Source organism: Bradysia coprophila (genome assembly GCF_014529535.1).
Source record: "Bradysia coprophila strain Holo2 chromosome X unlocalized genomic scaffold, BU_Bcop_v1 contig_416, whole genome shotgun sequence".
Classification (NCBI taxonomy): domain Eukaryota; kingdom Metazoa; phylum Arthropoda; class Insecta; order Diptera; family Sciaridae; genus Bradysia; species Bradysia coprophila.
This window is the reverse complement of record NW_023503334.1, coordinates 501,112-527,410: the sequence shown is the minus strand read 5'-3', so window position 1 is coordinate 527,410 and position 26,299 is coordinate 501,112. Positions and strand designations below refer to the sequence as shown.

Below are 26,299 nucleotides of genomic sequence, written 5' to 3'. Positions count from 1 at the left end.
TCGGTACGTACAAAACTTGCACAACTTTTGTACAAGATGCATGAAATGACTGAAGAAAAAAAAATATTTTGTATCATGGTTTTCATGGGAAAACTTTATTGTTATTCTTTCATTTTTTTTATTATTTTCTTTTTAAATAAAATGTTTCATGTAGCATTTGGTCTAAGAGACGGAAATAGTTTTTCTTTTTTTTTCTCTTCTTTTTTGTAGAGGGGTCTGTGTGCATTATGGTGTACCTAAATTACATTATTTGTTAAAATGGTTTTGGTGTGTGAAAATGAAATGCTTGCGAGGAAATTCGAACATTTTACTCGGGAAAATGGAACGATATACAGCTACAACGAAAAGATTCGCTAACAAGTTTTGTTGAATAGAAATAACTAACAAGTTAAAATGCAATTACTATTCTCGTATAACGTACTGAGAATTTAGTGGTTTAGTGGTATAGAATAGAACCATTTGAGGATAGTTAATTTGAGAAATTGGACGGACGGGGGTTTGTAGCAAAGGGATTGAACTATATCACGTTCAGTGTCTCAATGCTAAGCATCGTAGGACACACATTTCGCTAAGAAATCAACGCACGAAAAATGGTAACTTCTGGAAGAAAAAGAAAATGATGAGAAGAAGAGGGCGACTAAAGCTAGTAAAATTACCGAAAGCATTATCCACATAAAATGTATTGGCCTCAAAGTACTCGATTTACTAAATGGTCGATTTATTCAAATACTTGAAGGGGTAAGAAATATAAGTAAATGTGCGTTGAATTTGTGGAAGAAAAATATGAAACTTTCTAGCGTATCTCAGGAAACGATAACATTTAATGTTTACATTTTTTGCACCGTTAATTCGTCAAATCGGAACCGAATTACATTTTAAATTTTTTTAAAGAAATATCACAACTTTCGTTTTTAACAGATTCTACATATATTCTAGCCCCACATAATTGGCAAAAATTTCGACTGTAAAAAATCCAAAAATTTCATACAATATAACAGCAGCTGTAAGAATCTGTGGATTTAGAAATATCAGGTCCCACATAAAACAAAAATGTGATCATTCCTAATTTTTTGTAATTGTATGGAAAAAGAAAAGATTGAGTAGAGCTTTCGTGTGAATTTTGTTGATCCGAGGCGAAGCCGAGGTCAATAAACACACGAAAACGAGACTTTTCATTTTTATCCCGAGTTATGTAATGGATTTTACATGCTGAGGGCGTCGAAAGAAGTGCTTAAAACATGAAAAGTACGGTTTTCGACGCATGTAGCATGTAAAAACTATTGCTAACTTCAAAAAGAACAAGTTCCCTAGGGTTGAAAAATGCATCGTCTGGATATCTTTGTTTCATCTCATATTTATTGGCATGTGAAACGAACTGTAACTCAAGTAATATGTAAAAAAAAATCCAAAAACTATATGGAAATCCAGCTCCCCCAGAGCCAATCTCCTTCCATGAACCATATACCTATTGCAAATTACAAACAAGTCTTCGAATCATAAAAACAGAGTATTTGCCTTTTGCCGAATGGTATTACCATGTTATTTTACCCAAAATAAACAATATGGAATCTACAATGTTTCAGCAATACTTTCAACACAAAAATTCTTGAACTCAGTTTGAAATTCATGGATATAGAAATTCGAAAAATATTTGTCCTAAAAACACAGTCTGAATTCTTCAAATATTGTTGGGTTTTCCTTATCTCTTTTATGCGACCAAAAATGAAAATTCATTCAAACTTTGAGGCAAAATGTGTGTAGGCACTAATTACACAAATAAATTATTTCAAAAATTCTTCCAACAAAATGTTCTTCTCTACGATTCAAACCAATAACATTCCGTCCCAAGCGCCCCCTCTGGCTAAGTGCTTTAAAATGAAACGACTTTCCGAAATGATAAGTTAGCATTTTTGTGAAGTTTATTTTTTCCTCTTCACTTTATCTTGTCTCGATTGCATCAGAGAATGTAACACTATCGAACTGTTCCATCTCGTACAGCAAGCTCTAAAGTTTATGTTAAAATGTGCTCCGACACATCCCGAACAAGTATAAAACTTTTTTTCCCTTTTTTCCGACTGAGCTGGAGCATCACTTTTATCGTTTACAATTCGTTTAAAACGCAATAATCACACATATAATGAATAAAACTGCAATATGCTCTTTTTTCGCCTTTTTACTCCTCCTGATATATTCGAAAACTTGCTAAACAACCCAAACTTTCATACACCACAATGAAAACCACAAACTTTTATTAGAATAATAATGTATATACATTCATAGGATTCGGTGTTTCTTTTTCTATGTTTTTTTTTCTACTCTTTTGATGCCTTACATACATATTGTTCGCATTATACTTTTTATTTCCCTGGAGGGTAAATTGAACGACAATAAGAAAACTGTTAAGTGGGTTCTCTTTTATATTTTTAAAAACTAAGTTTTCTTATTTAACTCGAAAGTAAGAAAACGACGAAGAGAAGAAAAAAAATTCGATATGAAAAGAAAACTTATTTCATAAAATTCTATAATTGAACATAAAATCAAAGCTTATTACTTGATCAAAGTTCGAACGAAGTGTATTTATCTTAGACTGCAAGCGATATAAGATAGTTTTATTTTGTTCCGAAGAGGGATTTAAAATTTACTTCTTTCTTTCGCTTTTTTTCCTTTCTTTGGTGCTTACACCACAAATTTTCTATAAAGTAGACGTCTACATACCTGTTCTACCATCTCGACTCATTTGAAGTAGTCCTTGTCTTATATCCCGTAAAATCTGGAAAAAAGAAAAAAAAATGAAAATCAACTTTAAGTCCAACTTTTATGTGTAGGGATTAATGGAAAGAAATGTTTGAAATGAAAAGTTACAAAGGCGAATGTTCCCTTAAACCATAAGACTGCCGACTACTTGACGGATATCACACACAAATACCTGAATTTAAGAACCGTAAAATAGAGCATGAGCCCATTACCTGTTCGGTCCTTTAATAGTGGGTACGAATAATAGTCGATGTTGGTTGTATTCGTATGCTAGAAATTTACAAAAATAGATGATGTCAAGATCCGCCCCTTGACATCATACATTTTTGTAAATTTAAGTGATATACGATCCTGCGGGGATCAAAGTTGTTAAGAGGATTGTCTTTGTCCAGTTTCAAGGGCCTTTTTTACTGATGAAGGCTTGTTATGGATTTGTTTATAATTTTGTGGGAATTTCAGTGAACTTCCAATTTTTTTAAAAGATTTTCTGAGGATTTCGCACAATTTTTTTTGAGCGGCGAAAGATTTTTTAAAACTTTCGAGCGTCTGAGGTGATGTAATTAGTCATCAGACCCTTAAATCCGATAAATTTAATCCTCACACCAGAACCCAGCATTGCTTAGCTGACGTTTATTTCTACGTTCATCGTCGTGTCACAAGTTTCAGAATCTGTGGATATTTGATGTTGTTCAAAGCTTTGAAGCTGTTAAACACGTTGAACGTTTTCTTTTGTCGATAGTGAGTCGTAGTCTCTCCGTCTAGAAAGGTTCGAATTGACAAAATCGGGAGTTATAAAAATGCTGAAAAATTACTTATCATCGTTTACCACACATTGATTAATGAGTGGAATGACAAACTTGTTAACATGACGCCAAAAAACAGTTTGGATGATTCGATGTGCCATTTAAATGGCCGGAGTATTGATGGCATTGAATAAAATTAACAAATCAATTATTCGACCCGACCCACGTGCATATGTACACGTTTTTCGGTATATCGCTATATCCGCATACGGTTGTTTCATATGCTATACCAAAATTTTCGGTTTCCTATTCAAATTCATTATGGTGCAATGTTAGTCGACGTGCCGTAGCATAATCCAGCAACATTGATTTTAGATAAAGTTTTCATACTAAAATGAATCAAGTGGTCGTACAAGTTTATAAAACTTTTAAAGTACAACTGGGAACGTGATGTCACGTACATCGTCTCAAAAGTAAAGTTCGTCTTTTTTTTTCGTCGAATGTATAAATGTAAAAGAGAATTTTGAATTATATGGAGCAATCTACGCAAAGCAAGTAATGAATAACACTTACCTCTTCGTGTTCTCGCTGAAATTTCTCCTTTTTTCGCATAGCTTCTTGAACTTTTAACTGAAAACAAGAAGGGAAAAAGAGTATTAATAAACGAAGTTATGTGCAATTAAGGAAAGTCTGCAAAGAATGTAATGAATGAGTGAATGAATTATATATCTACGTAAATCGTAAACGACCTGAACTATACAATAGACTTGTATCAACGCGTACATATAGCATTAGGCAGGCAAGGTTATCGATTTTCTTATTTGCACAACATGATCTCATCTCAACTTACCCTATGTATAGTTTCTTCAAAGCCATGCTGTGGTCCCCCATTTATTTGAAAATGTCTCAGTCTTTCGGTTGTCTGCAAAAGAATTCCGAAGTTATTTTGAAACTTTTGGTATTAACATCTCCGTTTTATGTAAAAGTTTATGTGTATCAGCTTATGTAATACGTAATAATAAATGTGTAAAAACGTATAACCACTCCAACGTGTGTATACTCATCACACAATATATATAGTCCGGATGTAATTGGAATATTTTTATCATAAATGTGGAGCAATACCGCAAAGCAGTAAAGCGAATAGAAACTATTAAAAAATGAAAAGGGAAACGTGTCTCAAAGGATGATAAACTGGAAAAAGGAGAATAACGAGCTAGGCAAAAGATCGCATAAATTAATGCTTCCTTTCTCAAAGAGGTACCGATCGAAATATCATTCATAGTAACTATCCCTATAGACAACATATCCAATCATACCAAGGATTAACGATGAAATTATGCAGTTTCGTGACCCCAACAGTTTTAGTTTAACCTAGCGATTCTCATAGGAGCCGACTTCAATTAGACGCAGGTGCTGTCGAAATATCTTTTAGGCCATTTTTCTAGAGCTGTCCTTTTCTCAATATGTAAATTTTGAATGGGGCTGCTACAAATTATGTTTTCGTCTTGCAAAATCGATTCAAATATCTTTAAATTGCAGAATTTTATTTTGATAGCGAAGCGTACACATGCGAAATGTAAAATAAGAGCCGAGAAAAAGCACTTTATAATGTCATAATGCTGATGTCTCTGAATGAGGTATATGTGAAGTGGAATATTTTCAGCTCGTTGAATAACAGTCAGTGAATATATGAATCTACCTAGGTGTGACATGTTAGCAGGGAGCTTACTATTTGAAAATCAATTCGCAAGCATTACTGAATGACGCCGAAACCTTCCGCTTCAGCTAGCGCAATGCCAGAACTGAACTGAAAAAGAAAGTAATTTTCAACAATCACCTAGCGTAGATTCCATTGAAAGTGCTTCAATTAGCCGAGCTGTTTATGTAAGTTGTGGTAGCGATCCCGCTGATGGAAAAAATCTAGTCTTTCCGGGAACTGGACTACCAAACTTCCCGATAGAGACTTCTTGCAAACTTAGCCCTTTTATAAACTACCAATAAAATTACTTTTATCGCAAAATTGTTCGCTTGAGAAGTTCAAACGATTCGGGGCTCATTCGGAGTAAAAACGTAGAAACCCACTTTCTGTCTTTTACCTCTCGATGTTAAAATATTTCTTAATAAGCTTGCTTAATATGAGATCATTTCATAGTGTACCTTTGGAAAGTTATGCCATGCGTAGTAGGCAATAGGCGAATTTATTTGAGATGCGCAGACGATCGAGTATGGTATATGGAAACTGAAAGTGTGCAAACAAAGCAACTAAAAAATTTGAATAAAACTGTTTGCCTTGTAACTGACAACTAGTCTCAGCTTTCCAATGACTCCCGAAATCTGATGGCTTTTGTTACAACTTTTAACTTTCTATTTCCTAATAGTACTAAATCTACGTCCTTCATGCTTCGAATAATAAAAAAAATCTTACTTCCTGGGTTCCCGCACTTTTTCAATCAACACCACGGAAGTTGATGCCACTGACGATTTCAGTGGTAAAAAGAAATTGATCCCTCTTCCGAATAGTACAATGTTTCAATTAGGATGGTCCGAAAAGTTTCGATACAGTCAACTCTATTATTTCTTTACTAATTTTGCTCTTAAAAAATTATCTCATGTATTTATGATCCGGTCTGCATGCGATACAAAATTCCCTTTCTCATAGCACGTCTTTCATCCTTTTTCGCAGAAACAATAATCGAATAACGAACTCAATAACATTTTAAATAAACATAACTCTAACTTTATTGCACACGTTTTCTTCTAAGTGTGAAGTTATAAATGAAATTAAACAATTGTTGGGAATCTCAAATTTAATAAAAAAAAAACTTTTCTCATCACTACACATAGAGCATACAGCCAGACAGAACCTTTCACCAAACAGTATTGTGGGTTAAGTTATTGTATGTCGACCGTTTGCTCTGGTAGTTTTAGTCAAGTGAGAGTAGGATTTAAGATGGATAAATTGCAGATATGTGAAGTGGTTTAAGAAAATTGTAGAAGAAGAAACGGTGTTTTGCAATTTTGTGAGTAAAAATATTATGTGAATCATTACAACTGTTGTATTTTATTGGTTTTTGCGGGGCGAATGAATGGGAGAAAAACCTCAACAAGTTTATGGTTGTATTCAACAGTATTTAGAACGTGACGGTTTTCACTTTGTTTTTGGAGACATATTTATGCACTCTCTGAGGTGGCGAAAAAGCCGGATTTTCCCTTTCAAATATTGCTCATGAGTCAGCAACTTGTATTTTTGGAGGTGCAGCTTTTAAGCAATAAGTAAAGCATAAACTCAAGCGTGGAACCATAACTTTTTTTACGACGACTAGGTTTAGAGTGCGAGAAGAGCCATCAAACTCTGTTTATGATATACGACAAAAGAATGGTGACACAAAAGGAAAATTGCTCAATAAATCACTTCATCCCAATAAAACAGTGTACAATGAGTCCAAAGTATTAAGTAAATCCAGAGGTTATCGATTCCTGTTTAAAATTTACTTGGGGAAAAATGTTAATGAACTGTAGTTCGCAGATGTAATTTCTACAAAACATTTCCTATAATAGAATTACATAAAGATTTAGCTTTTAGACAGACGATGTCTTTCACTGGAGCAAAATTGTTCTTATTTAAAAGTTATCCATCGATTTAAATTCCAAAAGCATCAAATCCGATCGAAATTGCACAGTTCAACGAGCTCACATATTTTTTTCCTTTTTTTCCTCTCAATGTTTTTGTGGAAATGAAAAAAAAAAAAATCAAAACCTTTCATAGCAAATGTTCTGAAAAGCTTCAGTCTTTTCTGACATGGCAAATAAAAACCGAAAAATAATTCAATTCAAAATGTTATTCATTCCATACCAAACAATGCAACGAACCATAACCATTCATCAATATTTGCCAAATTTTGTATTTTTATTTGATTATACATAAAAAAAACGCTTGAAGCTTTAAAAGCTCCGAACGGTGATTATTTATAGCGAGACACACGATGTGAGTCAGTTGTATAGATTTTCGTGTGGTTGCTCGCGCCAACAATGTGTTTTTAAGTGCAGCGCGTATACGTACATTTTCAACACACAAAAAATCAATAATCTTTCAACATTGACCTCGGGTTACATAAACGCATTCGTCTCGCACATACACAATGCATCTTGTAATACTACACAGGAATGCAAATATATATTATGATGGGATGATGCAGAAATGTTGGTGGTAGAGTACAAAGCGATTGAAAACAGGTATGAGGGTTAGGAAAATGTAAATATGCCCCAGCAGCATACATTCATATTGTACGTAATCCGGCACTGTATAAAGTATGTTTGTGTAAATGAAATACATAGTCATTTGTTATTCATCTGAGTATCAGACATTTTACTTTTATGAAAAAAATGCACTTTCGCTTGATTCTCATGTCTATACAGAATGTAGACGCAGACGGTAGTTTTGTTGTATTTTTTTTTGCAAATGCATTAGTTTCTCCTGAGATTTTCGTTGAGAAGGGTGTAATTCAAAAGCGCTTAGGAGGATGTGAGAATAAAGAATTTCCAGACAATAAAGGAAGTGTTTTAAAACGTCATCACAATAGTGTATGTCATCATCATCATAATAATCATCATCACTATATGCTCATAAAGACACGGAATTTAATGTGAAGAAGGAAAGGTTGTATGAGCATTGTATATTATGTGTGCACCTTATATATGTTGTACTCATATACTACTCACTCACGTATCAAGTGCATTTTTATTCATACGAACATTCTTCGTAATGTCTGGTTAAAGAAAATTATTTCAATATGGGGATATAATGTTAGCTACACTCCATACAGGATTGTAAGTAGATTGAATAAATGATGATGATTTGAATAAATGCCTCTGAAATTATGCTTTGCAGTTAGTGTTCCCATTAATATTCAATCCCATTCAATTAAAATTTATAACTAAATTAATGGGTGTAGCATCTGTAACGTTAGGATCGCACATCTTTATACATCACAATCATTTACAAATTTGATATAAGTGTGCTTTTACGAACACATTAAAGAATGTTCCTAGTAATTCGTTTGCAGAATTTTGTGACAATGTCTGGGTATGGGGGGTCACACTTCTAACAAAACTTTCTTCATTTGTACCGGAAATAATTTACTTTCATTGCTGCATAGCGTTATATTTACTGATGGCTGAAAACTTTTCAGAAGTAGTCGAACGAGACTTGATTATGAACAAAGAGACTTGGACTGAATTTCCATTATTGTATGTTGGAGAAGCATCAGTGCTTGCGATATTACAGACACCTGCTATGTTGTACGAACAATTGTACTTTACAACAACATTGTATCTGATCTTCAATTGGGGAATATGGCCTTGATCGTTCGCAATTATACAGAAAAAAAAAATCAATTTACATAAGACTGCAAATACCAGTTGATGAATTTCAAACCCGAAAGGCGAACGTCCTGTGATGGAGATGGTGTAGATGCTTTACCGTCACAAAAAACTGTTGATTATATATGCACGAAGTCTATAGTGTATCCATCTATCACCCTTCTGTTGCATATCGATTTTGAACCAGTCATCGTTATACTGCTTTTATATATCCGGCAAAGTATTTAGATTTCACCAATTTAATTGACAGATATTGTTATTTTGCTACCAAAAGTCGCTTCAAACATCAACCAACCAACAAATATCAAACCACCAACAATTTATGAAAATGTAGACAGAAAAGCGAGAACGGATAAGATGCATTCGAATCAATAATAACAGGAAAAAAGAAATTTGAATTTTCAGCGTGACAAAAAGTTCGATTTTGGCGTAAAATATATCGTTCAAATGCAAAAAAAAACTTTTCGTAATGTATTCCATTTCAACTTTCGTTCGAAATGGAGTTGTTGAAAACAGGTCAGGCCTTTTAACAAAATAGAAAAAAAAAAGATTTTTATTTTTGGATGACACTTACCCTCACTTGTGTTGATGTATTTTGATTATTCATCCTATCACGTCTATTTACAGTTTTTAGCCCTTTTAACAATCGAGCCAGCGTAGTTCTTTTCTTTGTTTCTCGTCCCTCTGGAATGGTTTAATTAAGAAAATGTTTACACTGTTCAGAACTAGAAAACTGAGGAGAAAAGAAAAAAAGATTGAAATTGAAAAAAATGTATTCTAACCGTTAACTGTTGGCGGGAATTCGTAAAAATATGCTGAACGGGGACTTAAACAGCTGAAAAGAGAGAAAAAATTATGGTAATGATTAACAATTATGGTTTATTTTATTATACGTTTGTCATTAAAGTTTTTTTTCCTCTGTTATTGTAGACACGCAATGAAAGTTGTTTTAATGGAAATAACTACATTTGAAATGTACACATTGCGGCTGCCGCTAAGGGAATATATATATTCTATATGTTTATTGAAATGTAATATCGTTCGCTCGATGGTATCCCAATTCATTCTACATAATATATATTATAATGAATTTACGGCATTTTACCGTACAGTAACAGAAAGGTGCTGAAAGTCATTACGATTTTCGTTCGCTCTCATTAGCGTTTTGTTTTGGTGGAATTCAAAGAAACACAAAAATAGTTTAAGTATTACCATTTTGCGATGAAAGTATGCGCATTTTTATTGGCTCGGTATATGGAAAAAGAAGTGAAACAAAAAAACAAAACTGAAGTCATACAGAGATTATTGACACAGAAGTAATAAAAAATTATTCGCCAAAGATTCAGTGTGAAAATTGGGTATTACATGAATTACTTGATACGCAGAGACAACAACTGAATCGGATGGTTGTTTCTTCTGTTTTTTTTCTTGTCAGAAGTTATAAACCTCATTTTTCTGACATTATGGTACCAATTTTCGATGTAATCAATCTACTTTACGAGAGAGAAATAAGAAATAAACTCTTGCGATATTTAAGATCCAATTTGGGGTGAAGTTACGGTCAGGTAATTTAGTGAAGCCAAATAAAAATGATGTAGGATGTTTATGTCATATATGAAGTTTTATTATAAGCTGGCGGAGAGATATAACGTTCGTCCGAGGGGGAAACAACTAGAGGAAATGGAAGCACAGTCTTTATTTCAGTTAGATGGAATAGAAGGCAAATAGGAAATAAATTTATCTAAAATCAGATCAAACCGTCGGTAAATGAGGCCAAAAGGTCGGTCAAGAAGAAAAATATATTGGTGGAGTAGACCGAATTATCGGCAAAGTAGATAAATAAGGGAAAATGACAGGGTAATTTGGCATATAAATTTATTAGTGCCAATCAATTTCTGTGTAAATGAAACGAAATAAAAATATGTGGAACACGAATTTGTCTATTTCTTTCTCCCTCTTATGTTAGAACCACAAGAATAAGTACCATTGGACTATAAGGTTTATTACAGTGCCGGTTGTAACATTACGATTTCACTTCGCACCATAAGTGGGAATGAGGAAGTGTAACGTTCTTCATAAATAAATCGTTTTAATGGGTCGAAAACTAGCGTCCGTAGAGCGAAAGTTGGTGCTAGTGTAACTATAATGGATGGTGTATTCCAGTATAAAACGATTTATATGCACTCTTCTTGAGTTCAAGGATATCCGAAATGTGATACTAATTATGATAAACTGTGAGGTCATCGTCATTGAAAATATTTTTTTTCGATTGTTTTAGAGTCTCAACATTATAATATGCAAAATTTGCAAACTATAGATGCACAGAGATAAAACATTGTTTGCACCTCGATTGCATGAAAAACTACTTTCTTCAACGGGACAAAATTACAGAATTTTTCTCGTAATTTGGTACATTTGCATGAAAAGTTGTATCTGATGTGGACAGTTGATTTTAGACAATTTCGCATACTTCGTTCGGACTACAACCTGCCTAAAATATACCGTTTACAACAGATAATAAAGAACTTATGTAAAATGCAGAAACTAACAATAGACCGTGTGAAGCATAAATAATTTATTTTTAATTGATGTAAATTATTATTCTTTAGAGCAAAGTCTATAGTGAATATCTGAAAAATGTCTGCTTGATTTAATATCTCACTTTCAAAGCTGTAATTTGAATGAGACTATAAGAATATCCGAATCATTCTAACTCTATACTATTTTCCACAAGCGTGACATTATAGTTGGTGGATAATTTCACCTATTTCACGAGCATTGCTTGCTGGAAAATTTTGAAATGTTGAACTCAGTGTAAAAGTCATAAAATCCGAATTATTTTTTACATTTCACGCTTGCAGGAGGTTTTTGGTCTGACATTCTTAAAAAAGTCTCAATTCGAGAAACTGTTCTAAAATATATTGGCAGAACGATACATTTCGATTGTATCTCCTACAAATTCAAATACTTTAAGCTCTCTTGATATGTGGACTTTACATTGTAAAAGAGTTTTCACCGTCCGACTTGTGCTTCTTTTTTTACCAGCCACATATATGTATTGCTGATGTAAAATTCAGGAAACGAATGCATCGAACGTTTAACTAAAAAAATGCATGTACGCGTAATAGCTGGTATGTACTTTACGATGCATCAGTACCATTTTTCGATTAATTTTTTCGTTTTTTTTTTATTTTGTGATCCATGAATATTTATGCGTAAATGGAAATTACTGGATAAAATGCTATGAAAAGTTTAAACCCATCATAAATAACTAATTCAAAATTAAAACCGTTGTTATTTTGTCTCATGCATTGAAATTACGTTTTAATTTTTTGTTTCACTTAAATACCGAATCAACTGAATCAGCACTCGGTTCAAGTATACGTATTAATATAAAGTGTTCATTAACAGCATATAATCTACCTTTGCTGTCCAGCACCAGCAGGTACTACATTATTTGTGGAATGTTGTTGTTGTTGTTGTTGTTGTTGGTTAGGTTGAAGTTGTTGTTGTTGTTGTTGTTGGTGGTGCTGTTGATTCGGTTGAACGTTCGGCGTTGGTTGAACAATGCCTCGCGCAACCCTAGGCGCAAAAACACCATATCCGAAACCATAAATTTCGTCTTCCTCCTTATCGGAAAGACAACTTGATGGCTGCAAATACATAAATGTCTATGTTGTAATAGTTGACACAAAGTTTCGATATTTTTTTATCCTTTAGATTTATAGAACGGTTTATAGAAATATGTGGAACACCGAATACAAACACAAAACAAATACATTAAAGCGTTTATGCTATTTCACTATAACATTGTCGCATGTGGATACGATAATAAACGTTAGAATGAAATAACATCGGGACAATTTAACTAAATCTAAATAACATTTTGCAAAAGCAAAAACCCCCTGTTACAGCAATAACGTCTATAACCAAAAATATAAATCGAACCGAGAGGCAATGTAGAAAAAGTAAAATGTAACGGAAGAAGAAAATGAAAGAAAGAAAGAAAAATAGCAACAGAAAACACTAAATGTTCTCACCGAATATTTTCCTGGCACGTATATTGGCTGACTATGACTATTTGGCAAACCTCCCTGTGCTGAACTACCACGATGACCCCTGTTAGTACAAACACCAGACCTATTTTGTGGACTTCTTTCCACCCACGCAGCTTGCCTTGCATTTTCCAAAGCATTAAGTACATCACCGAAGGGAGCCATTAATAGTTCACAATATACAGACGCTAGTCCTTCTAAATGTCCCCGTTGACCATCCTGCAAGTATATAAGAAGGGAATACATTAGAAATAGTTCTTTATATCTATGTTGTATTTATAATGAAACTTATGGTAGTTGAACTGTCTCTCTACATATATGTGTCAATGTGGGATTATGGTTGCAATATGTTTGTTCCAGTTCCATACATATAACGAATTTTAACATCAAACAAAAAAAAACTTTCTTTTTATAAATACTCTAATTCACATCGTTTTCATTTACTAGAAATATTTCGTTAAAACTTCTTTCTGTAACATACATAATAAAATAACACATGGGGAAACCGAAGAGAAACTAATAGAAAAGATACGAATACTGACTGTTTACTAATGCTATTCTACTCCTAACCGTTGGCAGACTTACTCTTTCACCCAGTTGAAACGAAAATAAATAATTTAATTCTGTACTTTGTTGCATTCTACTTAAATACCTAATTACCTCGTTGCGACACATTAATGAGAAGGCGGTGGTAAATAACATGTTACAGTAAATACGGAAACATATTTCAATCTGATAAAAGACACATTACGAATTTATTGACATTGACGTGATTCTCCTTATACAAAAAAAGAGAGAAAACCGAATGGCGAGGGGTTGTTTAGTGGTGGATAGAACTTGGATACCTTTGAACATAGGGAGCGAAATGAGCAATGGACTTTTCCTGGGGGTATTATTAGTATTAATATAGTCAATAGAAGAATGCATTTCGCATAATTTTTAGGGCCTATTATTGGAAATTTTATTGACTACAATTGTCGAAATTTACCGAAGGTAATTTAGGTAATTTTCAGTAATTTTAGTAAATATAATTCTCAATAATCTTGCTCATAATTTTCTGTGTTTGCTTTTATTTCGTCAAAAATATAAAAAAAAATATAAAAAGAAAAAATGGAAAAAATTTGGCAATAAATAATAGTAAAAGCGGCGTGAAAAGCTAGAAAACATTTCGGAAAGCAATTGAGTTCAATTTTATAAATAAAACACACAGATTATGAACCTGTTATACAGAACATATTTAGTAATTATCATGCATAAAAACGACAGAAAACGACAAAAGAAGCATAGCGTCAACGCACATTAAGCAAAAGTGCTTCGAGTGACAGATGTCAAATAGAGTACTATTTTGTATGAAAAATGTTTCCAAATTTTTTTACAGTGCCAAAATTTGTTTGATGTACTGTCCAGTTTCAGTACTCTATTTAGAGCACCACTCATGCTTGAAGTGCGTTGATAGCGTTCATTAATATATATTTTCGCAACAAGTGACGAAAAGTAGGATTTTCCGTTGCCTTTATTGCCTTTATTATGAGCCTACGGCCTCGAGTGACAATCTTCACATCTAATGCCTCGTTTGTATAAATAACAATTTCGTTGAAATATTAAGTTGAGTTGAATTGTTTTCGGAGTAAAAATTCTACATGAGCCCTGTAAAAACCTAAACATTGGATTTCCACAACAGTGTGTTTCACATGCATTACGTCGGTAACAGTCACATAATCTTTCGCATATAGATTCTGAACGAAAAACAATCCAGCTTCGATTATTTAACCACTTTTCCGATCGTTTATGTAAATATTTGCATCAAATGTTATACAAATTACCGGTTCGAGTAGCAATCGAATAAATGTTAACAATGTAAAACACTATACGAACCGGGTACGCGATACACCTATCACTGAATTGATTTTCATAAATTTCCTGCTTTCCTAATTGGTAGCAACATTTGTTATTATGTTTGAATTAGCTCCGTTTTCCGCAACCTCTACACATATTTTGTTAGGCGTTGAGCTGGTAATTGGGTTTAAGTTATTTTTTTACGCCAACATCGATTGAGACTAATATCTTGCAAAGAATTCGTCGCTTTCATTAGACTTAGCGACTACTTATTAAACTTTTAAAAACTTTATATATGTAGAATCACCGTGCTACTCGGACTCAAGAAAGCATAATAGCCTACCATAACCTCACACATACCGGTAATAAAGCTCCTAAGCCGAAAATTTAAATTTAGACCATCCCATACAGTTATCCATAAAATGTTATTCTATCCGTAGCTGCTTGCAAACCGCAGTTTTAATAATTTTATCTCAATTTCAGTTTTCTTCTGCCAGAGTGAGCTATTACAAATAAAAAGCGCTTCAATGCCAACATTCCCAAATTGTACAATTCCCAGTTCATTAATTCCCAGTTAAAAATGCGAGGCTGAATGTGTCAAACACCGCAGAAAAAAAATCTAATTAAAATTGTTATAAACTTTTGCATTATAAAATGCATTCGAAAGCATTACGCGGCTGGACATTTGGCAGCCATAAAATTGATATAAACTTTCTGCAACTGCGCTACGAAAACTGAACTTTTTCATGGTGATTTGGGTGTTGATCGAATGGTCTTTTTTTCTCTGGTTTTCTATGTTTTACTTTTCACCACTCTAGTGGTGAAATGGATTTTCATATATGCTTTTCGTCACTAGTGGTGAAATTGATTTAATTTTCATCACTCCTTCTGAACATCTGAACCATTAACCGTAAATAAAAATTCTGCCCTGACCAAATTTCGAACCACCGACATCAAAACCCAATTCTTATCGAGCAACACCTCTAACCATTCGGCTATTGAGATATATAATCGCAGTGAACCAATTTTTGAAGCGTATATAAATGCAGTCTACTTGATCGTTCATACCATATTTCGTTCATACAGTAGAATGTATGTTAAAAGTAGATTTAAGTTATGCAAATTTGCATTTCAAAAGTTGATTTTTCGCAGCTTGTTGCAGAAAACGTTGTATGCAACACGTTGCGAAAAGTGGTAGTTTTTGTCACACGGTGTGGTTATCAAACTCGCTTAGCTCATAACATCACATCTAGTGACTAAAACTACCACTTTTCGCAACTAGTTGCATAAATTACTATTTCACGCCACAACTAAAATCCTCGGTGCCTTAATAATGTTTTCCAGCTACTGGTAAAAGAAACGCTTTTTCAATATAAATCGCAAAACGGTAGGAAAGGTCAGACTTATATATATGTATCCATACACAAATAACAATAACAACAAACAGATTAACGACCAGAAATAATTTCTATGCTGCCTGGTATAATGTTTGCTTTCATGCTTATCATACCATATCAAATGAAGTTAAAGAACAACCTTAACTGATTTACTTTTGCAGAATTTATAACACGTTATACTCTCATACCCGGTGTACATGGTAAATCACGACAAAACAATTGTACATTCATTTCCCATTTTTAATGTTTTTTTTTTTAAATTCTGGAATTAACGTCGACGAATAAAAGAAATTCCAACTGAAGAGTGAACTAAATTTCGCAAATCGATTTTCAAACGTAAAAAACATTTATTTATTTTATAGAAAGAAAAATTCATTAATATCTACTAAATATATATACATATACAGCGAGCCCGAACGCGGCAAGAACTGATTGTTGATCGGTATGGGTAATTTTCTGGGGCACAGACACACCCCAAAAGGTTATCGCTTTTAAATATAATTAATTAAAAAGTTATATCCAAACACAAAAAATCGAATCGAATATAGTAGCTGCTACCCGGTCGATATAGCTCCCATTCAACACCGTTATATTGGAGTATTTACATTTTTTTTCTCGACAAAATCAGGTCCATCACCCTTGTCACATTTCGTTTTTTTTATTAACATACCAATTGACAATTACATTGACCAATCGTATCTTTGCATATAGCACCCATATTCGCGTGTCGATGGGAATTTATTTGAGCGATTTGCAATGAAAAGGATTTTCGAATGTAAATACAAATAACTGAAATTTGATTCTCAACAAATCGATATAATGTTGTTTCGAGTCCTGTCCTGTTGAGTTTAAGCATTAAATGAATGCAATGACATGCTGGTTTGCTATTTATGATTTGTCATTAATATTCATGAAAATTAAATTGTACCACGAGACACCTCAGGAGGTATATATGTATTATACATTCTTATAATGAGTGATGTGACTTAGCAAAAAAACAACGACAAGTAAATTTAACGACAAAATGCTTAACTGAAGTGGATGTAGCTGCCTATATAAGCTTTTTCGTCCAATGATGATGTCTCCATTGCTCGCAATTATTGATTAGCTTATCTTAACTTTGAAAAAGTGCCATAAAGTTGTCAAATACTTTGCATGTGTGTGGTGTGAATAACCTTATTTTCTCTATTCAAAAGGCCATGAGAAACGGCGTTTTATTGACTATTGGTCTAGCCCATAGATAATACCGAACCACAGTCTCAATTTTCCAATATTTTCTCTCACTCTTTCATCCATGGACTGGACATGGAATTATTCCATAATGGCATCATTGTGTTTATATGAATTCTTATGGAAGAAAGTGTGAGAGTCAGAGGAAATAGCATTTCTAGTGAGAAAATATGTATTTTCTCTACAGTGGGGAGAAAATAGAATTTTTCTCTCTTAAATTGTCACCTTGTTTTTGTTTTGGAAAATGTTAAAACAAATCGATGTTCTCGTTTCGTTGAAAAGAAAAGGGGATTTTTGTGCATTTCAAGGCTTTCATCTCCTAAAAATAGGCCTGCACCACACTCACATGAAAAGCGCTGTGTTCACCACAAGGAAAAATTGGAAATTCAAACTCGGGCAATTTACTGAACTCCCTCGGCCGCAAACTTTGCTTTTGTCGGAATTTCCTGTTTTCTACCCTCGGTATAAAAATAGCTACTTCTTTCGCTTCATTGGTCACTGAACTGAACGAAAGAGTTTGCCAACACCATTAATCAAACAGTTTATGCAAGGGTAATTGTTAGTCATGATTTTATCTGAACGAATTACTTTTTTACGCTAGTTTTTCACGTTGAAATGTTATACTATAAAACTCAACCGAAAACCCAACCATAAAAATGTTTTTGTAATAAAAACTATATTCATGAATTCAAACATAATAATCCATCCCACCGCACTCGTCTCAAAGTCACAGCACTTTTTCGTGATTTAGTGGTTTTACGTACACAATACATAAATATGAGAAATTAAAAATTGTGTACTCGATCCATATTTATAATAAAAAGCTTTCGTTATGTCTAGCCATCATTGCTGAACTTCGTATTTTACAAAAAGAATGAGAAAAAAACGCTGCTTATTAATGGAACCATCTATGGACCGCTTCATACATAAAAACATGTAATAAAATACGCTCACTTTATAAAATTCAAATTCATAATGTGCATTGTACATGTCGTTTCATCAAAAGCTTCACTCTTTGAAAACTAATTAATTCAGTAATTGCTCACTGAACAATAACATCTGACATCTGCTGAAATTTAATACAGACCAGGTTGTTCATTCATCTGTTTTTATAATAAAAAAACCACACCGACCGACCTACCTATTAGCAGTATGACATGTTTATAATGTTCTTTTTTTTGTTGCTTTTGCATGTTTGTTTGTAATAAAGGTTTTGGTTGGTTTTTGGGATTTAAAAGACTTAGCTTTGTTTATTTTATGTTAGCGAAAATTAGCTTAAAAGTTTTGTGATTGTGTGTATTCCATTTAACGTACGAGTAAACATGTTCTGTTGAATGTAATATTACATGGGGATGCTAATTTGCCTTGTGTGTGCATCCGTCTAATAAACAATGTTTTAAAATGAATATATAAGGAAAAACGTTAATGATTTATCGAGACGTTTGCTCTTCGGATCAGTTTCTTCTTTTTTTTGTTGTTCTTGAATAAATGCGCAATCGTTGAGAAAGAAAAATTATTGAAATTTTGTCTTTTGTTTTATTCTTTAAATCAGCGGGAAAAAAATATCTCGTAAAAATGGGAATGTGAGCAGGTCGCAGTGCTGTCAGCAAAAGTTTTAGTCATAAAATAGTTGCCGTTAAAAAGTTTTCGCAGGTGTTTATATCACATATTTTATGTATCTCTTTTATAATTGGATGTTAAAGCTATAGCCTCGGCTTGAAGGTATAAAACCGCATGTCACTTACAGCCACTTGTAAAAAAAATATGGAAGAAATTTCTTGAGCAAAGTTTTTGCTAACGGATAGTGATAGTACCACCTCGAGCGATATAAGCTAAAAGCTGATACAACCCTTGCGGCATATTTCACCTTTCAATGGTCCATCGACTGATATATACGAGCTCTTAGTAAAATTTTCCTATGTATTTTTGTAGCTTTAAATTCAGCATTCAGATCGGAATCTTAATAATATGAGAACTATTTTCGTCGACTTATGGGACGTCAGTTCAAAACTGAGAAAAAGAATCTTAGACTCTAGTAGTTCTTGGCTGAGTATTAAAAGTGGACGCACTGTGGTTGAAATATGTCATCGTTGACTATTAGTGAAGATGAAGACGGCAAACAATTCAGACAATTCTTACTTTCAACGAGAATAAATTCAATTTAAAGTATCATAGAACTTAGTGACATATTTTTGGCTGAGACACTCTTCAAATCTATGTTTTACCATGAAGCCTGAGTGATGGTTCATGTTTGTGCAAATGTTGTCTTCCATATTTTCTTATATCTGCACAAAAATGAGCCATCATGGCTTCATGGTAAAAAAAATGATTTAAAGTTTGTCTCGGCCAAAAATATGTCATCAAGTTCTATGGGTCTTTGACAAATAGGTGTTGTACGGTATAAAAATGCGAATAGCCAGTGTGATGCTATTGCTGAATGGTGAGTGTATCGGTGTACCCTGCACGCCTTTGAAGTTGCTATGCGATTAACTATGTCTTTTCGAAAATAATTTAATGTCATAAAGGGTAAAGGAAAATGTTCGTTCGTTTTTTCTTTCTTCGAATGTAATAATAATCATAATAATAAAAAGAAAACAAACGACTAAAGACAACCGTTTGAAAACCACCCATCACGATATACTATCGTATTTTATTTTTTATGCTCTTTTTTATTATATTCGGAATATTAACTTGCCATGATATATAAACAATCTTAGACTTGGAAGTAGAGGAAAACCATTTACTTTATCACAAGAATTATCATTTCATTTTACTTTATTTTTATTTTCATTAAATAAAAAGCGATTTTAAATATCGATAAATGTGATACCTTCTCATTTGCATACCGATATACCGAAAAACCTTTCGAACGTTATTATCTATTAATGTTTATTTAAACATTATTTCATACGAGTGGTTGTGCCCGGTTGCTATAGTAATATCGAATATGAATATAAACCATCAAATTATGGAACAGTGCAATTCGTTTGCCATATAAACTCTATATAGTGATGCCGACTTTATACAATATTATATGGATAGATGTGTGTAATACGAGGCACAGCATTGTAATTTGCATTGAGAGTTTATAATTTATAATAGATGATAAGTCATTATAATCCCGTTTACGAACATAAACCTACTTGTGCATGACAGATGCCAAGTCCAAACATTCAGTAATCAGATAGTATAGATGCATTGATAGATATGAGAATGGTGAATTTCATTTTATCGACAAAACTAATCAGTTGCATATAATATTCACTCGATGTATTTTGCTCGAGAAAAGTGTGTTCAAGTGGTAATTGGATTATCGACAATATTAAAAACGTAAAAGAACGTTGGACATGAAATAGACAAGTCATAAATTAATTAATGCCGGATAAGGGCAAACGAACGGTTCGTGATAGTTGTATTAAAGCGAAGATTTTATGATCGAATGCAAATGATTGAAATGGTTGATGTCAAATGTGAAAAGAGAAACTGGTAACTGCTGCTGCTTTCCAATATCAAAAGGCTTTTGCAGACAAAATATCCATATTGTTACATTAACAAAAAATTGGTGTTTTCTGGCACCTCGCTCTTCTGACTTTGAGGGTCTATCTATATTAGCGTCTTTCTCTACCAAATTAGCTTACATCGTAGGGGAAGCAAATTGGTACAAGAACACGAACTATTTTCGGGAAACCACGATTTCCAAGATTTCTTTAATTTTCCCAAAAAGTTTTTGGGAAAATTTGGACAAATGTAGGAAAACTTGGAAAATTTCAGGTTTTTCCAAAAATTAGTCCAGTACATTTGTCAAAATGAAGATATTTGGTGACACTTGAACATTATAACATTTATATATTATATGGGTTTGCCGTATAGATAAAGAAATGCACGTGGAACCATATCTGATTGTATGTACAAACTACACCTTAATCAGAACGGAAATGTTAAACTTGCAACAATATAATAATACTAAAGCATCACCCTAACCCGTAAAACTCATACAAAAACATTGACTTTCTCTACAATTCTGTTTTTCTACAAGAAGCACAACAATTTGTTAAAATTAATCGTAGGAACAAGTAACATGACGATCAACAAGCATACAATCTCTTGTAAAAATCAAATAAAATACGCCTATAGGCTGAGATGAGCTCATATTCACAAATAAATAATTATTTCCAGAGAGCTTGTTGAGTTAACATTCCTCTTTTTTTCTGTCTTCTTTTCGAACGAAAACACAGATTTTGTTTGTTTACTCAAATACCAAAGTACACATCTTCCTAAGCAATCAAAATCTACAGCAAATCAAAGCATTTTCGTTACATAATTTTACTGATTCTGGAACGTTTGTGTAGAGAAAACCCCAACAACATAAAACGTTTAATTATAACCGCAAACCCAAATCGATTCTTTTTATTTTCCAACAGTGAACACTATATGGGTACGTTACAACAGTAACGAAAATTTCTTCCAATTTCCTATTCCTTTTCTTGAGGATTACTGACACACCCCTTGGGACTAATGCTGTAAGTTATGACGCAACGCTTCATCTTTTATTTTTCTTGATTTAACCCCTAAGCCAACTTTATTTTTCCTTCAATCAACTTGCTAGGAATGTTAACACACACATATACATCAAGTAAAGAAAAAAAAACATAACGCATTTTGAAACCCACAGGAAACAAGGGGTGAATCTATTCAACAATAAATTTTTTTTTGTTGAATAGCAGGGAAGAGTACAAAAAAATTGAAATAAAAATTTGTCGTTTCTTCTGTAAATCATTTTAACATTCTCCCTTGAACGTCTCCCGCATTATAAATTTTCTTTATGTTAAAATGCATCAAAACCAATGTCATTTATCGTTAAGTAAGGCACTTCTTTAAGATAATTGCAAAATATTTTATATTATTACAATCTTAATTAACTTTTATGTTCCGGGCACAAATTCACACCACATTTCCGATTTTAATTATTCCGGTCACGTTAGCAATATCGTGTGGAAGACGTAACAATAAATGTGAATCCTTTTCAATGTTATAATTTTCTAGATTTAGTTTCCGTGTGGAAACTACATTGAGCTGCTTTCCAGAGAGAAAACAAAAGTGATGTGTGAATGGAAAGGCAATGATATCTTGTGGATTGAAGTAAAGTGTTACGATAAAAACCCAGAAGGAAATATATGATTCACTCTTCGGCATCGTACTTGTCAAAACTGTTTTTCTCCGTTCCGTTGTATATACGATACTTTAACACAGCGAACGTGAGCGTATTAGAGTCAAGAATTTTTATTTGATTAATATGTAAATCTGTCTTGGCATACATCAAGGTTATGAGGAAAACTGTTTAGGGTTTACGATTTAAGGTCGAGTTCAGCACATAAAATTCATGGTGGAAGAGAATGAAAGAGCCTAGAATAAGATTGAATAATATTAAATCAAAATAAATTGCTCATATAGAGCACACGATTTCTTAAAAACATCACAGTCCCGTCATTGTATCGTATACAAACAATGACTTTATTGCCAATTAATGTGTAATGTAGAGATTGAGATTCTGGAGCGGGCAAAGAGTGAGTTAATTGCGAAACCGATGGCATAAAAAGTCGAGAAATTGATAAGAACTGATGCCAAATGGTATTTCATAACTCCAAAATTATAGTGGTGGCACAACAAATTTACTGACAAGACACAATAACAAGAATGCTGAACATGAAACCTAACCAATTAAAAATCTGTATTATCGCTCGTATACGCATAAAAATAATCCAAAACACCAAACGTGTCTGGTACAGTATACGAAAGACATACAAGCTGCTGAGTCTTGATGAACAGTAAAACAGTAGTAGCTCGTATTGAACACGGTTTGAAAAGGTTAAAACCTCGTTTGACAGTTTACCAATTCAATTGTAACTGTTTTGAACTCGCTATTGCTATTAACTCGCTCAGTTCTATGACCTTTAAGTGTTTTAAGTTCAGAAACCAGAAACTATTTTAACCTTCCCCTGAACTTGTAATAGTTTCTTCTAAATTGCAGTCAAAATAAAAAAAGGAAAGAAAAAACAGAAATGATGTACAGTACACTAACTTATGAAGTGTGTTTACTGTTTACGAAATAACCATTTGAGCATTGTCACAACCAAAACGGATTGCGTGATCGGAAAGTTTGCGTGGATCTAAGGAAAATGTATAACGTGTGTGCTGCCTTTTCGAAAATTGTTACGTTTGAAAATAGCGTGAAATCATACGAATAATAAATATATTCGCTAATCGTTTACCACTTAAAAGTAAACTTTTTTTTTTGAATTTACCTCATTCTTACATTTGCATTTACTGTAAAATTAATTTTCTGTCGCTTGTGATAGGCTATTATCAGTAAAGTACTGCTATTGTAACCAATTAAATTTAATCAAAAGTTTGGAAGCCACCACCCTACTAATATTCTTTGTAGAATTGTATAGTTCCGCTGATAGCAAAAGCCTTCCCTTTTCGTAAATATATGACCTAACCTATAAGTATAATTCGTTTAGTGATTCCAATATGTTATTGATCACATCTATCGCTCTAAATTTCAATAAGATTTACCTTGCTTACTCCGCATACTTACTATCCTTTCATTAAAATCCATTCCAGCCAAATAATGAGGTTCAACAAGTATAAATAACACCTTAATTCCATATAGGTACCACATTTATCCTTAAGCAATTTAGCGTCAGATTTAATCGTTCAGCATTAAGAGGAACAGGAAAAATGTCTCTATGCATACATAAACTATTCAAAGTATTTAGCAGTTAAATACTTGCAACTTGTATGAACTCAAAAATCGATTCTTTTTGTCTGTCTGGGGATTATGGTATTAAACAAGCTACATGGAATAGTTAATTTCTAGTAATTATAATAGCTTAATATATATATTTATATGTGTACACACAGCAATGCACTTGCAGTCTGAATACACATAAAACTATGCACAGCAGTTTTCTGTAAAATCACCTATGAGACTGTTAAGAAATTTCCACAACAAAATTAACAATTTTTGTTCATACGGAGAGAGAGAGAGAGAGAGTTGCTCATATAGCACTTAAGTTTTGATATTTTTTTTCTACTTTTATTTATAGCCCAAAATGGTTCAAAGCAAAACATGATTCGGTGTACAAGAGTTGTTGAAGATTTTCTCGTTTATAATGTTTCGTATTAAGCAGTTTCTATTTTATGTAATGCCTAATGCCCTCAGCAATTACTTTTTTTAGGAAAAGGAAGTATTGCACATGTGTTACGTTCCCATAAGAATTTGATTAAATAAAAATGTAATATGTGAATGATGTTGACGTATTACATGTATCCCATATCATGCGAAATTTAATTAAAATTTCGAATGTATAGTTTTCCGGACAACCCTTTGTTGTTTTTGAATTTTGACGATGAATGTTATTTGAAGAATTCCTTTTTTTTACGTTCACATTTTCTATATTTTTTGAAATGTATATATGCACGAAAGGGAATCTTTTTTTGATTTTATAATTTCAATCTTATAACCATCTGCTTTTACATGTTTCCGAAAAATTATCAATTGGCAGCATCGAAATTATTACTTCATACCACCCCCTCCGACTGATGAAACCTAAACCGGTTATTTACACAAAGGAAATGTTTACCCTCGACAAATAAACTTGCTAATAGAACGGACAAAACCTTTTGCAACAATAGCTGTTGTTGTTTTGCAACGGAAAGCTTTTAGTAAGAACTTCCGCCATTCCAACCGTCCCATAACATAGATCAAATTTGAATTTAAACAGCGCCAGAAAATTCTTTGTGAATTTGTAACTAGCCCACTAAAGGCAATTTTTTCCTATAGGACGAACGGGGTTATATTTTTCCAGCAGCTATGACCTGATTGCTACTTCAACATTACTTCGAATTTCAAATAAGCATCGTTGACCTGGTTGGATTAAAACAGACTCTGTATCAAAGCAAAGGAATGTTAAAATACAATTACCATTGATGCTGGTTGATTAGAGGTAGAAGTCAGACAACTGCATTTGGTTTATAAGAGCATTCGTGTCATTTTAATGGACGAGCGTCCCCAGTTGCAACCGCACACCGTAAGCGAATGAAGTTTCGTTATTTTAAAAGCATTGCAGATTTGGATAAATCCATCTAAGTAGATGAAGTCCATCCAATGACTTTGTTCAGAGAATTATTCATTTCGCGACGTACGAATACGTTGTTGTTCCATGGTTACTAATAGTGACATGAAAGGCTTAGATTTCAATTATATACCAATTATATACCGGTCGTGGGACACTGTTTGTATAGTTTCGGTTTCCATGCATATTTGTCGTTATGGGTTGAGCAAGATTGAATTTGCCAAACGAATTTCGAGAATATCTCACGACATGACAGAAAATGTTATCGAAAAATATCGAGGGTACAAATGTAACCTTATCCATTTTGCACTGTTATTAGCACTTTTGCAACTAGATTTGTTTTCGCTTGAATTATTTACATTCATAAGAATTGTACGTAACGAATTTCGTATAAATTTGTCAAAACGGGAGTTAAAGGTGCATACTGTTGGTCAAATTAACAGTTTAATTCGATAAATTTCTAAATACAAATTGTCATTCCCCACCCGTAAATAAATCGAATTATAAATCTTTTCATACCGAATGTATGCCATATCATCCATTCATTCATTCATTCATAAATTTATCCAGAAATTTATTCTGAAACAGGCAAACAATTGGAACTGAGTTAAATGATAAAATGTCTATTTCCTATAATACAATTTGTCAAATTTAAAGTTCAAAGAAAATGATTATAATTTCATCCATTGTATTATATGATTTTCATTTTAATAATACACCTCTCTTTCATTGTAAAACATCTGTCACCCTCAACATAAACCAAC

The 26,299-nt window shown here is 33.1% G+C and overlaps 1 protein-coding gene across 5 annotated transcripts in view; it reads right to left on the bottom strand.

Moving 5' to 3' along the window:
* Positions 1-26,299, bottom strand: part of LOC119069955 — a 75,480-nt gene that overhangs the window by 23,755 nt on the left and 25,426 nt on the right. For 4 of the 5 annotated variants that reach the window (XR_005086437.1, XR_005086438.1, XM_037174184.1 and 1 more), the window contains exons 3-9: positions 12,920-13,153; positions 12,303-12,532; positions 9,662-9,714; positions 9,454-9,563; positions 4,348-4,419; positions 4,071-4,127; positions 2,716-2,770 (exon numbers count right to left, since the gene is read on the bottom strand). Coding sequence is in view for 3 of the 5 variants with exons in the window: in XM_037174184.1 (XP_037030079.1) it covers positions 2,716-2,770; positions 4,071-4,127; positions 4,348-4,419; positions 9,454-9,563; positions 9,662-9,714; positions 12,303-12,532; positions 12,920-13,153 (811 nt within the window). In the remaining 2 variants the exon portion in view is untranslated. The remainder of the gene's footprint in view (positions 1-2,715; positions 2,771-4,070; positions 4,128-4,347; positions 4,420-9,453; positions 9,564-9,661; positions 9,715-12,302; positions 12,533-12,919; positions 13,154-26,299) is intronic. The other variant, XM_037174186.1, reaches the window with a different exon arrangement.